The sequence below is a fragment of the Mustela putorius genome, unplaced genomic scaffold (assembly GCF_011764305.1).
Source record: "Mustela putorius furo isolate JIRA1106 unplaced genomic scaffold, ASM1176430v1.1 tig00003869_pilon_pilon_pilon, whole genome shotgun sequence".
Lineage (NCBI taxonomy): Eukaryota > Metazoa > Chordata > Mammalia > Carnivora > Mustelidae > Mustela > Mustela putorius.
In genome coordinates this window covers 12,294,668-12,311,702 of record NW_025422021.1, presented here as the reverse complement: position 1 = coordinate 12,311,702, position 17,035 = coordinate 12,294,668, and the positions used below count along the sequence as shown (strand labels likewise).

Genomic DNA, 17,035 nt, shown 5'->3' with positions numbered 1-17,035 from the left:
ACGTTCTCATTGGAAGTTTTCAGAATTCTCCTCCACAAGCCCTGTTAAATACAAGAGCTCAGTCTGGGGACACCTGGACTTGAACTGAAGGTTCCAAAGCATCAGGGACCCATCAAGCAACTGACAGACACACAATGCAGGGGCACAGATGCCGGATAAGACAGCTAGTCAGAGCTGTCTTATTTTTTTAAGTCCTCCAAAACTGCCCTCACTCTGGGCCCCTGTTCCAGCTCAGCCCCCACGTACTCCCTGGATGTGCCTGATGGGCTTGTTAGTGTTGCCATGTCTCATACTTAGAAGATGTTCAGCGAGTATTTAGAACTTGTGCCCTTACTTAAGGAGTTCAGATGTCCTCCTGGCTCAGTCCCTCAATCTGAAAGTCTACTCAAAATCTGCTTCATCAGAGAGGCCTTCTTGGAACTCTAGCTAAAGGCAACCCAACTCCCGCCCTATCCTCAACCCTCTTACCTTGCTTTGGTTTTCTCCTTTTGCTTTTACGACCTGATATTATATACGGGGGTGGGTGGGTCTCTATTTACTGTCCTACTAGAATATAAACCCAACAAGAGCAAACATTGTTTTTTCACTTCCATTACCTCCAGCACTAATGCCTAGCATGTAGTAGGCACTCAAAAACTTATCAAATTAACTAATTAATATACCAAACCAAGACCCTATATGGAATAACTACCACCATTAGCATGCTTGCTTTGGTTAAGTTCTTTTAACCAAGAATCTTACTATAATGCACTTGGCAAAAAATGTAAATGAGGAAAGTAGTCCACGGGGTGACAATTTGGACACCACCACTCCCGAGTGTGAAATCGCAATAAATGTCAGAACCGTCCATCTACCGCAGAGAACAAATGTCAAAAGCCTGAAATCGTTTGGTTCAAAATATTGCTAAATATTGTAAGCTTGCCAGTATTTCTCCAGTAGCCTTGGGATGAGAGTGGGGATTCAGAAAGGGTGGGGATTCGGGAAGGGAACCTGGGGAAGCAGTTTTCTCTCCCTGAGTTCATTCTCTAAACCTGCCAACTTTCCAGCCTGATTGGGAAGAGCCAAAAGGTGGTGCATGGTTTGACCACTTGCTCCCCCTGGTGGCCAAAGGTGGTTAAGCATCTCCCCATCAGCTAAAACTGAGGGATGGGAACCATAAAATGGTCACTAAAACATAAAAACAAGAACGTGAGCCACAAAATGGGCCACTGGTGAACTGCAGGATGATTTTTTAAATGTGGATATTAAGAACTGGACACTAATTAGGATCACCAGTGGACACCTATGGTTGATATGCTTCTTAATTTGAGAAGAGTCATCGAAGACAAGTCTTGCCAGGCAGAGGTCAGCCACAGTATTTCAGATGAGAAAAAAAACCACTGCATCCTTATCTGGCCTCTGTCTCCCAACAGTGTACAATGCCTTTTACCATGTGGCCCTTTTCCATTTATCAAAACTCTGAAATGAGCATGCGAGGAAAACAGTGACCCTCTTCCTACCCTCCCATCTGTAGTGGGTGAGGCCCTCCCACCACAGAAACCTAGTGCCCCACTTGAACTCCAGGTAAGGCTGAATGGATTCCAGAGCAACTGACATCTGGTATGGGGTAGAGAAAGGAGGTGGAAGCCTTCTAGAAAACCCACTCTTCCAAATACCTACAAAACAACACTACTGTAGATATGGGGGCAAATAATTCTCAGTAATCTTTGGAACACCAGTCCTGTTGGGCTCCCTAAGTCCCACTCAGCTCTGTTCGTATTTCCCTATCTCCTCCCTCCTTCAAGCCACCCCTACTCTATCCTGCAAAGGACCCAGCACAGGGATTTTTCAGATTCCCCCAGAAGGTGTAACTGAGTAGGGAAACTGAGGAAAGCAGGGGAGTGTTCCCAAGCCTCCGTAGCTGCCCAGGCAGTGGCCTTACCTGCATTACAATCAGTGCTGCTCCCCGCGATGAAGGCGGACCCTTGGGGGCAGGCACAGCTATACCCTCCAGGTCTCAGGAGGCAGAGGTGACTGCAGACATTTTTACAGCGATTGGGCACTGGAAAGCACATGAAAACAGCGGTTAGGATCCAAGGAGGAAATGAGAACGCCAACCAAGGATATGTTCATCAACTGAGTTGTGGCCCTTCCATCCTACTCCTGTACGGCTCACATGTTCTCCTGGCATTACCTAGCTCTGCCCTTGCCCTGGCAGGTGTGGAAGTAGGTGTCTAGTGCACTGCATGACCTCAAAACCTAGTCAATGCAAAACAAGATAGTTCAAAAGACCAGTAAGACCCTATTATTATGTCAAGATTTCTCATTACCATAGATCATAATGTATCCAGATCAAATGTTAGATATGATTTCTACCCTACCCTCATAGGAGGACCTTCTTCTGGACTTCTTTGGTTCTCCTACTTGCAAGACAAGGGAACGTAAGGCTGTGATTATCAGAATCACCTGGGAGCTATTTCACCACTATTGATGTGCAGTCACAGAAATTCAGATTTTAATTGGTCTAGGATACAACAAAAGTGTTACCATTAAAAGCTTACCAAGTAATTCTGGAGTCTTCTGAACTCTATCCTAGCCTATTATTATGATATCTCCAAGATATAGAGGATCTCTAAATTCCTTCACAGACTTATTTTTTAAGTGATCCTGATTCATTGTCATTCGATGTGGAATCACACACAAGGCATGGCTATAAAATTGTAAACCATTTCCCAAGACTCACACAAAATCTGCCCATTCCTTCAGCTCTCTAGAGCAGAACGTTTCCAACTTGAATGTAATACAAATCACCTAGGAAATGAGACTCCAAAAGGTTGGGTGAGGCCTGACAGTCTTGTATTTCTCACCAACTCCCTTAAGATACCAGTGCAACTCGTCCATGGCCCACTCTTGTGTAGGGCCTGGACAGGACTTTTCAAATGTGGTTCCTTTACCAGCAACACCAGCATCAGTTGAGAACTTATTTGAAATGGACATTTTTAGGCCACCTCAGGTCTATTAAATCAGAAACCCCTCAGGTGGGGCCCAACAAGCTCTCTAGATGATTCTGATACATGCTCAAATGGTAGAACTACTTGTGCAGAGTAAATGCTCATCTGACAAAGCTGGGCTAGGTCCCCGGCATACACAGTCATCAGCCCTCTCTTAAGGGGGCCCAGCTGACTCCAGATTTTCCTCTAACTCCTAGGTAGCCTTCTCTACAAAGGCCAGAGAGTGGGCTCACCATGTGTACTGTGCTCTCTCCTCCTGTCTTCAAAACTGCCCAGGATGAGAGTCCCAGCTACACGGAAGACATAAGGGCTATTGTATCAGTGGGGTTCCTTATACGTGAGAGGAACATAAAACCTCTTTACACAGTTTTGGAGATTAACTGAGGTAACCATCTGTCAGAATTAACACTTGAAGAGACAATCTGACTTATAGAGCTTAATAAACGTTTATTTCCTTTCCTTTCTTCAAGAATTTCCCTTCCAGGGCATCTGGGGGGCTCAGCCGGTTACATGTCTGCCCTCAGCTCGGGACATGACCCCAGAGTCCTGGGATCAAGTCCCAGGTTGGGAATCCCTCCTCAGCGGGGAGTCTGATTCTCCCTCTGACCCTCCTGCTCTCCTGCTCTCTCTCTCTCTCTCTCCACCCCCTCTCTCAAATAAATAAATAAATCTTTAAAAAAAATAATAAGAAGAAGAATTTCCTTTCCCTTTCACCTTACTCCATTCAACAGTGAGGATGCATTAGAACACAGCTAACCTGATGAAATAGGACCCACAACTAAGAAAATGGGAAAGACGGGAGGAGACAGCATATGACTGACAATTTTAAACTAGGTTCTCATAGCTCAGGATAACGTGACTCACCTAGCCTTGGAATTGTAAGGGTGTGGAACACCAACCATATCCAGGAAACCTGTTGTAACCCACCTGACACCCACTGAGCAGGATTTTTTTTTTTTTTTAAGATTTTATTTGACAGACAGAGATCACAAGCAGGCAGAGAGGGAGAGGAAGGGACGCAGGCTCCCCGCTGAGCAAACAGCCCGATGCGGGGCTTGATCCTAGGACCCGGAGACCATGACCCGAGCTGAAGGGAGAGGCCTAACCCACTGAGCCACCCAGGCGTCCCCCCCCCCCCCAAGCAGGATTTTGATGCCTGCTGGATTCTGTGGCCTAGAAGTATAAACCTGCAATTCCAATGAGGACTGAAATATTTTTACTTCATGCCTGCTAGTGATGTACATAATTGCATCTGACCTCCAATTTTATCTTTCTCTGGTCAAAATGGTCTACACACAGACACGCACACACACTCCCCTTTCATTTACCAAGAGATCAGACTATTATAATCCATTACCACTTTCCAACAATATAGCCATTAATTTGAAATAAAGTTTCCAGATAATAAGGAACATCTTATTCCAAGGTTGGTGTTACCTGACCGATCGTATCTGTGTTGATGGAAGATTCGAACTTGAGTGAGCCACGGGTTCACCATCAGCATTTTCTCTTTCTCATCTCGCCCAAATTTATCTTGCTTCCACACTTCTCCCTTATTCCTAGATATCCAGTAAAACTGGCCTTCGAAGATGTCCAGACTATATGGGTTCACTGCTGTTTACCCACAGAGGAAAGCCAAAGCAAAACAAGGTTATTGAACAGAAAATACCCTACCCCTCTTTTATATCAGATATCATTATGCTTGAATTAATCCCTAATACAACATTCAGGCAGGCTTTCTCTACTGTGACCACAGAAGTGTGCGATGTTGGGAGATCAAGATGACAGATGTTGAACTAGATTAATGCCTACTGGTTGATGGCAATTACAGGGAACCTGCCCACTTTCAAGTTGCTGATTTAATTTTATGTTTGCACAACAATTTGGATGGCAGAGATTCTATTTTTTTTCCTTTGAACGTAAGACACCGCTTATCACACAGAGCTAACAGGTACTGGATTGTTGCAATTCTGCAGAAATCTGGAGAACAAAATGCTTCTCTCCTTCTAGATGTTTCCAGTTGTACAAAGTAAGCAATTGAGCATAAATCGAAACAAATGGCTCTAGAAGTGGTTAGACATGGGTTTCCACTGGTACACCTGAAATGCCACTCTATCAGGCCAACTTAACAGGAAATTCAGCTATTCCAATATCTGTCGCTAAGAGCAACTTTTAAAAATTATGTTACAAGGAAAAACACCTTAATTATTGCTAATGGATTCATTTGCATTTAAATGAGCAGCTGGGGATTGGAAGGAGTGATAGCTAAGAAACTGTATCCACCTAAGATCAGGGCAGACACTAGAAATATATTTCTTGATTACAGAACATATTAAAATCTAACCCATTTCTAACCTGTATTTGTAACGATTCTTCTATCAGTCCCATCATGTTTTATGGTTTCAATATTGCTCTCCTTAAAGTCACTCCAGTAGATCCGGTCATCATTCAAATAATCAATAGTAAGGCCTGTTGGCCAACCGAGGTCCCCCTGCACCAGGGCTTTCCGATGTTGTCCATCCATCCAGGCAGACTCAATTTTAGGTTCTCCGCCCCAGTCAGTCCAGTACATAAGCCTGTAACAGAAGGTTTTATCTTTTTAATATTTCATCTAGTGAGGCTTCTCCACCGAAGCAGAACATGACCTTCCAGCAGGGAAATCTGCTGTGTGTCATAGAGATCTGGGTGCTAAGTGATGCGGTTTTTGCACTTTACTTTAGAAGACAGGGTGAGAAAAGGAGGAGCCAGTGCATCTGTGGTCTATCCTTCCTGAAAACTTCCTCCATAAAGATTGCCCAGCCCTATTTGAGTATATATATTCAGACACTTTAAAATGTATAATCACAAAAGCTGTTCATTCTTCATAAAATATTTATTGAATGCCTTCTGTGTTAGCAGCACTGTTCTGTGTTTGAGATGTATCAGAGAATAAGGATTATAACTTTAAAATGGATTATTTTGCATCCAATTAATAATTATAGAACTGCACAGACCAGGGATGGCACGATTTCAAATACCTGGAAGGACCAGGCAGGAGACGTAAATGAGTGGTGCATCACAGTTACAAACATCAAGTGATGGTAAGAGCAAAGCCCTGTCTAGAAGTTCCAGGCAACACTGCAGCAAGAAAGGCATCCCTACTGGGGCACCACAGGTGGCTCTGTCTGTTAGGAGTCCGCCTATAGACTTTGGCCGAGATCATGATCTCACGGTTATGAGATCGAGCCCTCCATCGGGCTCCGCACCGGGCATGAAACCTCTCCCTCTCCCCCTTTAGGTAAAGAAGTCATTACCTACATAGTGTTATCAGTTGTTCTGATTTTTCAAGCCAAAAACATAGCTTAAACTTTTTTTTTAGTGTTTGTAACTAAATTTTTAAAACCCTAAAACTCTGCTTTGTTCAAGTCCAATCTGTCTGTAGGCTGTATTTAGGCTACCAGCCACCACTTTGCAGACTCTAGTCTAATCATCAGGTTGAGACCGACCCTTAAATTCTATTGAGAAATGTGTGGATTTTAGACAAACTGGGCTATGGAAAAAATGTGACCAGAGGCCCTCCCCTTATGCAGTATCAGTCCGAGGCTAGGATGGTTCTCAATGATCTTTAGAGAATACTGTAATTCTTTAAGTTAGTAATAGATGCCACTCCAAATAGTCCAAGGACAATTTCAGTCCAATTAGGAAAAAACAATTGAGATATAAATTTTTGACAATCCACTGGAAAACATCTAGAACGTGAAGGACCCCTCCGAGTACTTACCCTAGTTTGGGATTCACAACCACTGCAGTTGGTTGATCCAGTCCGGTGGAAATCAGCCACTTTCTGTACCTCCCATCAAGTTTAGCCACCTCGATCCGTTTGGTCTTGGCATCTGACCAGTAAATATGCCTGAATTTAAAAAAACAAAATTAAACATCTAAAAAAGTCTCAGCGGGTCACTTCTGGGGAATAGGTTTAAAGAGGAGAGCCTTCGATTTGGAAGCCGGGGTCAAGAAGACAACCACTTAGATAACCAGTGGTCAGAGAAGAGTTTCTTGCTCTGGGGAATGTCCCCATATCTTTCGCCAAGAGTCTTTGGAAAGTTACGAGTGGAAGCCTAAGGAGTGGAGGGGGCACTCCTGCCTCATCTGCCAGCGTCAGTGATGATGATGGACTCACATCTGACATTGTGCTAGGAGACATGCACTGCCAGGTGGAAGTCATAAGGCACTGGTGAGCTGGCCAATTCCAACTGCCCTGGGACCCTGCTTCTGCTTAATGAAGAGCACCACTGGCATCAGCAGCAGTCCGGCATCAGCTCCAGGAATGAGTGGAAATAGCCTTTCCAAAATAACAAACTCAGCAAGGCCATCCTGCCCTGTTCCACTATCCTGCAGGTCTCAGTCCCGTACAAGCAGAAAGATTTCCATCAGTTTCTTCACGTACTCACTCATGAAGGCTAAGAAAGAAGTGAAACTTCAAACATGAATTGCCTGGTTGATTTTCAGAAGGAAGTGCTGAAGTCTAGAGTTTCAAGTTACTGACTCTCCAAAGGCCTTGATTTCTGACAGAAAACACTGAAATGAGTGCCCTGATAGCCTGTGGGCACAGCAGGGACCTAATTAACTTCTTCAGAGATGCTCAAGTCTTCCAGAAGCACCAGACAAGTTTGTTAAAAGGTGAAAATTAATTTATGCTGTAAATGACTCTCCATTATCCCAGAGGGCAACAAGCCCCTGAGCCTTTCCTCTCAAACATATTTTCATTATTCCTTCATTTTCAAGGACATGGGGAATTCAATAAATGTTTGAGCTCAGATCCTAATGTAATCCCTTTCCCATAAATGTCACTCCTGATGCCAGGCTCTTTCTTGAAGAAGGAGCTTATGAACTTTTCCACATCAGTTTACATCTCCTGTATCCTACTTAAGGTTCATATTTAGGGATCACACAGAATGTCTGGCTCTGGTCCCTGGGGTTCTAGAAAATCTGAAAGAGCAGAACAAAGCTGACACCACTATGAACTCAAAACCAAACATTAAACAGGAAAGTCAAATTTCCAATCTGTTCAGACGAAACAGCCCTGCTGAAAACACAGGATGTGGATTGCTGCCCCTCAAAATAATTACCATAGAGAAAAATGTTTCATCTCAACTGCCTTGCTGGTAGGACTGGAGGCTGTTCCACTTCCTCACAAAATAGCTAGTGCTGCCATACTGAGAGTTCTGATTTGGGAATCCAAAACTTTGTTGGCAAGAACGCTCTCCTGGATATAATATGAGATCTTGACCTTGGTGCGCTCCCAAACCTTTCCATGGCATCCACAGAATATAGGAAATGATAATGTTTATTTGACACCTTGGGATAAGCAGAGGTGGCAGAGGGAGCTAGATACGCCAAGCCCAGGCATCACACAGTTGCACCAGCGCTGAGGGCTACCCTTATCTGGGCCAGCTTATAACTCACTGTACAGCTTATGACAAGCTGTAGGGGGTCTGGCCAGGATAACAAAAGAGACAAGAGAGGAATGCCACTAAACTTACCTTCCAACCCAGTCCACTGCTAACCCATTTGGTTCCATTATGGATTTCAGGTTCAGGTTAACTTTCGACACAGGATTATTAGTACCAGATTCAAAGTTGGGGATGTAGGCACGTTTGATAGCTCCAGAATCAGAGCCATGCCCTAGCACAGTATAATACACAACACCTGCAAGGCAAGACACACAGTTGAGTTTCATGTTAAGGACATCAGATAAGGGAGGAAATGGGGGTCTAAGTAGGTCAACTGTTGTTCATTTACTGACATCTCTACTTCCTCATTGTTCCTATAAGACAAATAATTCAATTATACTGATCTGATCAAACCTCAGGACATCATACTTGAGCTACTAACTACAAATACTTCAACTGATAGCTTATTGATACGGACTTGGGTGTCTCTATTTCAAAGGCAACTTACTAAAATACATTTCAGCCAAGAGTCTGTATTTACTCTCAAGTTCTAGTTTCCCAAATGAAATGTATAGATAAGCCAGGGGCAGGTTAGTCAATAACTTACAGTAAAGGAGCTATGTAGATGAGAAGTCCTATTTTGTGTATACACCAAAGGAAAGTGGACAGCAGGCATCTTAAAATGCATAGGAAGACTGCAACTTTTAAGGCAGACTTTTTAAGAAAAGATATACCTTCCTAGGTGTTTGCCATTCTTGAAAAGTTTACTGCATCATGTAAACGAGTGTGAAAACACAGCCATAATAAATCTTACATAGCATAGTTACTGCTAGTTTGCAAAACATTTTCACACCTGTTATCTCATTTGATCTTTAAAGAACTCTCCAGGGAGGCAGGCAGACAAGATTACTGTTCTTATTTTACAGTTAAGAAAAGGAGAACCAGAGAATTGTTATAATCGTTACAATTATTTAGTTATAAAGCTCAGTACATGAGGGAAAGAGGCATCTAAGATGAGTTTTCTGATTCCTGCCCCATTACCATCTCCCACACACACCAGAGAGCCATGAGAGACTCAACAATAAACATTTTTCATGTTTTCATTCACTGAACTAAAGACCTCAAGCAACCAGCAAATACACTGTTGGGTCAGATGCTGGGTCAGATGCTGGGTCAGATGTTGGGTCAGATGGTAGCCCTGCAGAATCGAGTAAGATTCAATCCTACCTCCAAAGAGCCCATGGTTCAGGTACAGGGAGAAAATTATGTGGATGCTGTAACTCAATGTTAACAGGTGCTTTAGTGAAAGCATGTATAAAACCCTACAGGCTCACCCAGTGAGCAATTATGGAACTGTGCCCAGGAAGGGTTATAGAAGATATCAGAGGAGGGGACATTTGAACCGAGTCTTTGAAGTTTGAGTAGAAATTTTGAAGGGTACAGGGATAGGGGAGAACAATCCCTTCATGAGCAGAGATGAAGAAATAGTAAACAAAGGGATATGAGGTGGTCCTAAAAGGATAGTCCCCAGAGATGGGAGAAGGTTCGGTTAAAACTTGAGAATGTTTTGCCGGGACACATGGCCAAATTAAGGCGTCCTGAGCACACTGGATAGGAGGAGCTCTATCCTCCACTCATGCAACAAAATTTACTCACTAAAAATCAGATGCCCTAAAGTTTAAAACCTTGTAATTCAATTAATATCAACGGCAGCTGCCAAAGTTCATACTCACTGAGACCTATGCCTTCGGGGTCCCAATCATAATCAAGAGTCTGAATACGTTCCTCGCCTTCAAGATAATCTGAGAACCTCTCAGATGAGAGATTGTATTTGCGAATTCGTACGTTTTCAGGCAGTAGCAACAAAGGAGGGCTACCTATTAAAAAAGACAAGGGCGGTTATAGTTCTTTGAATTCTATCTGAACTCTTCTTTAAAATGAAGCAGATATAAAATAGTAAGTATCCTCCCACCTTTAAAAAAAACATGAGTTTTTATAGGAATCTGACTACCTCTGCTCATCAACGGAACTAACGACTACCAACTGGGGTGCAAAATCTGTGACTGGACATTCTTGTCTCCATTCTCAGGTGGAAAGCTAGTGTTTCTGTTAGGGATGTTATCACTTCTTTCTTCTTTGTCCTCTGTAGGTAATGGTTTAAAACAAGACAGGACGGAGACCCCCACAGAGTCTCTCTTTTCCCCTGATTTTTTGCCCTTATTCACTGACAATGAAACAGACAAGGTTGCAGACAATCTGATGGAAGAAACACAGTTATGTAGAGTGATACCAGAAGTTTACCAGAATGTCCTCATTTCTTATTCTTTACTGACAGATTTGGATTCTTTTAGCAGGTAATCGGCTCCACGACTCAATTTATCTCTCAGCTAATGACAAAAAAACAGCTTGTTCTTGTTCTCACACAAAGTAGCGATTTCAATGGTGACTCATCCTGAGGTGCACGGTCTATAATTTTAAAATTTAATTTACTTGCATAAGGTCAATCGAATCTCATTTAAGTAACTTTTGAAAGTTCACTTTATATATTTCTTCTGTCTTGGCATTGTGTTTTATATGACCATGAGCATTTATTTCAGTCATCTCCTTAGTTAAAAGGAGTTAGTTAACTAGTTTTTAATTGGCTGCCTAATTACCAGACCAATTGCTCAAATGCCTTTACCCTAGTTTTCATTCACTGTCAAAATGTTTGGGGGCGGGGGGTAAAACAATTTAAGAATGCTTGTCAGATGTATGCTTTAAAACCCAATTTGTATGAAGAACTTGGACAGCCATTTTAACCTTAATTTGCAAAGTAAAATGTTATTTTCTTATCTTCCATATCATGTTCTTTAAACTCTAGCACAAACTTCAAATCTGTAAGACTCATAAAGACCTATACCCCCTGACGGGGATATCCTGATTTAGATCAGACCTCTGGAAATTTGGACTATATAAAACTTCTGCCACGTAGTCTTTTGTCATTTCTATCTAGTACTTACTACTGCCTTCTATCAGGCCTGACTCTCAGATACCAGCATTAACCCAAAATGCAGAACTAGTGATTGAAGTTATTAATGAGCCATGCTCCCTCCATCTGTGATCGGCAGCCCATGAACAATCAAAAAAATTTATCAACACAATGTCCTTGATTTGCCCTGACTGAATGTAACACATCCTGAATCACAGGGCCTCAAACATTGATCTTGCAGTGGGAGCTGGAGGGCTTCATTAATTTCCTTCTGTTGACCACCACCCTACCACTCTCTAGGCAAGCTTTTGTTGTCTGAATATTCTGGAAGACGACATCTTGTTCACTTTTTGAAGTTTTATCAAGGCGGACAAGAGCCTAAGCCCAGAACAATAAACAATACTGACTCCTATTTTAATTCCTGCATATCTGTTGCAGTATTGCAGTTATTGTTTTAATCTGGCAGGAGAGGAGAGAGAAGAGCCTGGATGAGCACTGGAGGACAAGTAGCTGGTGAATTAAAAATAAGACTTTTGGAGTCTGAAGTTCACTTTCTGGTCTATTGAACTCATCAGCATTTAGTTCTCTGAAAGTCAACTGATTAATCCCAACATGAATCCATCATACCATCAGCTGCGCATCGTTTTCCATACTGGTCACTCACAGACCTGAAGCCTTCCGCACAGGAACACTCATAACTTCCTTTGGTATTCTGGCAGTTCTGGGGACAAACCCCAAATTGCTCACATTCATTGATGTCTGCAGATAAAACAAAAGCAAATATGCAACATCTGCTCCCAACCATTCCTTCCAGGCCCTGCCTCTACTGAAATCCAAAGTCATAAGCAATGAAGCCGGAGAAGGCTGCAGAGGAAGACAGGCAATGATGCGATCATTTGTGGAGCACTTCCTAAGCTTCAGACATTGTTTCACATGCTTTTCATGTTTGTGGCTCATTTAATTCTCCAAAATGACTCTGCAATATGGACTATGCCTAAACCCGAAGTCCCAAAGCTAATAAGCGATGAAGACAGGGTTCAACTACAACAGAGTGATTCTGTGCCAACAGCAAAGCAAAACATTCACTTTTGGAAAGCTGCTGGATGTTGGTGTTGTTTGGTATATCACTTCCCTTGGCCTAACTAGCTTCAGGAGGGGGACTTTTTTTCATTCGGTTTCTTCACTGAGTTCTTAAGCTTCAGCTTCTGAAAGAACTCTCTCAGTCACCTGAGCATGACACGTCATGAGTTAGAAAGAGCAAATTCAAATAATGAAATCCTATTCATTCCTTACCATCTTGATAAGCTACCTTCCAACTCCATACCTTAGATCTCACTTACGTCTGGCCTAAGTAGGTGTGTAATAAAGTAGATGTATAATAAATAAAGTAGGTGTGCTATTGGACTTTGGACTTTGATGAAGAAAGTAAAACTTTATTTTTTAAAAATCTGATCTCCCACACTGATAAAATAAGCAGGCATTGCTTCTTAACACTTTGTGAGTCTTATCAATTCCACAGACATTACTGCCTAGCCATCTGCTAGGGATTGGCAAGAGAGCATGGAACAAAGGTAACTTGCATCCCTGAGTATTGCTTTTTGTTTTTTTTTCCATGACCCAAGAAATTAAGACACAAAATCTTAACATTTGTCATCACAGGTTATATACGTCTTGAATTACAGCTTACACTCTCATTCAGAACTGATCATCACCCTCTAACAGTATAATTATTTGTGCACTTAAGTATTTTAATGAACTAGAACTAAGAGTTTAGCCCCATTAAGGGAATAAAACAGTGGTTTAATAAAAGGGAATGAGTAGATAACCTGACGTATGAGCATCTCCTAATGGGAATTGGAGTAAATATACTTACCGTCACAGGAGTTTCTGTCCAACATACTGGCTTCAAACCCAGGTCTACAGGAGCAGATAAAGCCTCCTTCACTTAACTGTGTACAGTTTTGTTCACATAGATTCTCTGCACATGATCTTTCTTTTCCTGTGTCTGGGAAAAACAATCTTAGCATTACAAATAAAAGGTATAAATCTACCTACAGTCTACTGTAAGACATCTCAAGATCATCCCTTTCCGTAAGTCTTTGTAGAAGACTGAAGGCTTCTGTATATTCAGATATCTGGCAATGGGGCAAATGCCATTTATGTAATTGTATATAATGTTAGATGCTTGAGACAATCTTCCCACTATACTCAGCACTGCTAGGCTTCCCAGAGCATCCAATTCCAGAGTGCAGAACTATGAAGTCTGGGGCTCTTTACAACTGTAACCATCTGCTACATACATACATACATACATACATACATGTGTACGCACACATATATACATGTATGTATACATGCACATGTATGATGCAGATGGTTCATATGTGTATACATACATATATGTGTGTGTATACATATATATGAAATAGGGATTAAGATAGATGTAGTATGTGTAATATATATCCTGTTATGTGTGTAATAAAGAACAATGGTACAGTTTAAAGCAACATAACAAACAGGAGGAAATTATAATGTTGTAAGACGACCAACTGAGGTATGTGTACACATACCAAGTGTTGGCCAGGGCACAGTAACATGCATATAGTTATCAGTCATCTAACTGCTGTAAGAACCATAAAGTGGCACACATGGGAAGAAATTTCACAACAACATGTATGAATCAAGGACTTTAAAAATACTCACTTTATTATACAGCTATTCCACATTAATGCATTTTCCCTCAAAAAGGAATAAAAAAGGTATACTATAATTTATGTTTAAGGATTATAAATTGTTGATAAAATTCTGAAAACAACTTGAACAATTACCGTTTACTGTGTTTTATCAAACCCAAGTAAGACACCATTGATGCCCTATTTTATATAATGCTAAAATGGAAACACTCTGGGACTTACACTCTGGCATGTTATCAATTGAAGAACTATTCTTGTTTCAGAGATATTTAAATGTGAAAATAAATATGCATCTTACAATCAATGAGTTATGATCTACATGGAAAATATCTATTAACAAAAATGGAGGGAAATATAGTAATACTAAATATAGAATACATCTTTAAATTTTTTAATATTAAGAATTGATTTTTGCACGTATATGTGCAAAGAAAGACAATGAAGTACACCAAACTTAAGATTAGTTTGCTTTTAGTTATGGGAGTCCAGTGATTTTTACTTTTGATCATCAATATATTTTCTGGATTTCACAGCTTTCGCAATACAAAGAAAAAATTCAACAATGGTTCATTTTTATAGGGCTTATATGAATGACTCTTGTTATCTGTGCTATCCTGGGGTCCAGACACTCCAGGACAGACTTTTAACATTTCAGATTCCATCCTCACACTTCACTGCTTATCACTGCCCTGAGTTCTTATCTCTGCCAATATCTGTCAAAGCCATCTGGCTTTCATTTTTGTTATTATTGTAAGTTTGCTTCTTCTATCCTGAGTCTCCATCTACCCTCAAACCTAGATCTTACAAGGAAGCAGACAAAGATGAACACACCTAATGAGTGATAATGGAGGCCAAGGTGGGGGAAGTGTGGTGATTATCCCCATAAAGGATTTAAGCTTTATCTGCATTTCAAATAAAATATCTCTAGGTCACAGACTTCTGAATATTTTAGCCAATGAGACTGTAGTATCTCCTGCTCATTTCTTCCCAAGCAAAACAGACTTATATCTGTCTGTCTCCTACAGTAGGAAATGAGGATCCTTTAAGGATATTTAAGTATATATGGTTTGAATACCCTAAAAACACTGAGTTTCAAAAAAGAAAAAAAATCACAAAATAAAGCACAAGAGCATTCAATGAAATGCTGCCCTTGGAGCTCAAACTTCAAAGCTATATACATGAAAACCTCAGTTTAGCTCTTAAGAACTACACATTTTTGCTAAATAAATCTATCTAGATTTTTTTATTTCTTCAGAGTCAACTTCACTGCTTTCTGGCTTTCTAAGAATTTGGTCATTTGTCTAATTTCTTGACGTGAAGTTTCTCATACTATTCCCTTATAATCTTTTAAATTTCTGTAAGGTTGGTAGTGATGTCTCCTCTATAATGTTAATAAATATGGCCTGTTTTATATTCTTGGATAGCCTTTAGACAGTCACGTAACCTCCTTGGGTCTCATGTGCATGTTAGACTCTATAATCTTCTCCTAGCTCTAAAATCTACAACATGACTAAAGATCCCAGGAAATAAATATTTCTGGACCAAGTGCCCCCCTGAGTGAGTTACACTCTTATGAAACAAGAGTCCTTCAAACAAGAGCAGAAACCATTTAACACTGTAAGATTCTTCCCCAAATATGAGGAACTTATGACTTATTTCAGTAACAATCACCATCTTAATCCACAAACAACAGATCATATCCAAACCCAAACATATGACATTCTAAAAATATTCGTATCTTTCCTTTCCTGATTTTAAAATACTTTTTAAAAAGCAAACATATGCACCGAACATCAGAGATCCTGTTTAAATAGTAAGAAGAGGAGAAAGGCAAGGGGATTAGTAGCATCCAAGAAATGGTATCTTATTTTATTTTTTAAAAGGATTTTATTTATTTATTTGACATACAGAGAGATCACAAGTAGGCAGAGAGGCAGGCAGAGAGGCAGGCAGAGAGAGTGGGGGAAGCAGGCTCCCTGCCAAGCAGAGAGCCCGATGAAGGACTTGATCCCAGGACCCTGAGGTCATGACCTGAGCAAAAGGCAGAGGCTTCAACCACTAAGCCACCCAGGTGCCCCAAGAACTGGTATTATTAAATAAGAATTCTGTGTCTCAAATTATCGACCCACAGCAGTAAGACTGATACAATATCACATATTCACTTAATACCTAAAAACAAATGCTATTTCTATACCTTAAATTAATACCTATGCTACTTATTTCTTTAAATAAGTCCTGCTTTCAATCGAATGTTATTTGAATTAAAAGGACTGTAGTCGATTGTTAAGCTTTTTAAATGGCTAACTAAAAGAGGAACTAAGGTTTGACCCAAGCCCAACTAGAAAATACTCCAAACTCTTGGAACAGCTTACTTATCCGTCGCAGCACCAGAACTCAAATCTAACACCCAGTTTTGCAAATCCTGTCATGATCATGCATTTTTAAATATTTAATCAAGTCACATTGCTATGTCAAAAATTCCAAGCCCCGGGACGCCTGGGTGGCTCAGTTGGTTAAGCAGCTGCCTTCGGCTCAGGTCATGATCCCAGCATCCTCGGATGGGAGTTCCACATCAGGCTCCTTGCTCAGCAGGGAGCCTGCTTCTCCCTCTGCCTCTGCCTGCCATTCTGTCTGCCTGTGCTCGCTCTCTCTCCCCCCCTCTCTCTGATAAATAAATAAATAAATAAAATCTAAAAATAAAATAAAATAAAATAAAATAAAAAATTCCAAGGTCCACTAGGCAAGTGAGTAAAATAAAGGACAAATCAATGCATTAATGATCAATTAGTTACCCTCCTTTGTAACTCACACAGGAGAAAAGTTGCCCGGAAATCACTGGGAAGCCTCAGGAAAAAAAACATTAAAGCCCAAGAAGTTAAAAAATATGTGGAGCTAAGATGACTAAGTCATGGGCTCCTAGAGTCTGAAGAACTTTTTTTGGTTTTCCTATGA

At 41.0% G+C, this 17,035-nt stretch overlaps 1 protein-coding gene across 1 annotated transcript in view; it reads right to left on the bottom strand.

Moving 5' to 3' along the window:
- LRP2 (LDL receptor related protein 2) overlaps positions 1-17,035 on the bottom strand; it is a 105,249-nt gene that overhangs the window by 10,862 nt on the left and 77,352 nt on the right. Inside the window, exons 45-52 of the mRNA XM_004744018.3 lie at positions 13,264-13,395; positions 12,018-12,149; positions 10,156-10,299; positions 8,513-8,678; positions 6,751-6,879; positions 5,346-5,566; positions 4,428-4,604; positions 1,922-2,041 (exon numbers count right to left, since the gene is read on the bottom strand). Coding sequence (XP_004744075.3) covers positions 1,922-2,041; positions 4,428-4,604; positions 5,346-5,566; positions 6,751-6,879; positions 8,513-8,678; positions 10,156-10,299; positions 12,018-12,149; positions 13,264-13,395 — 1,221 coding nt within the window. The remainder of the gene's footprint in view (positions 1-1,921; positions 2,042-4,427; positions 4,605-5,345; positions 5,567-6,750; positions 6,880-8,512; positions 8,679-10,155; positions 10,300-12,017; positions 12,150-13,263; positions 13,396-17,035) is intronic.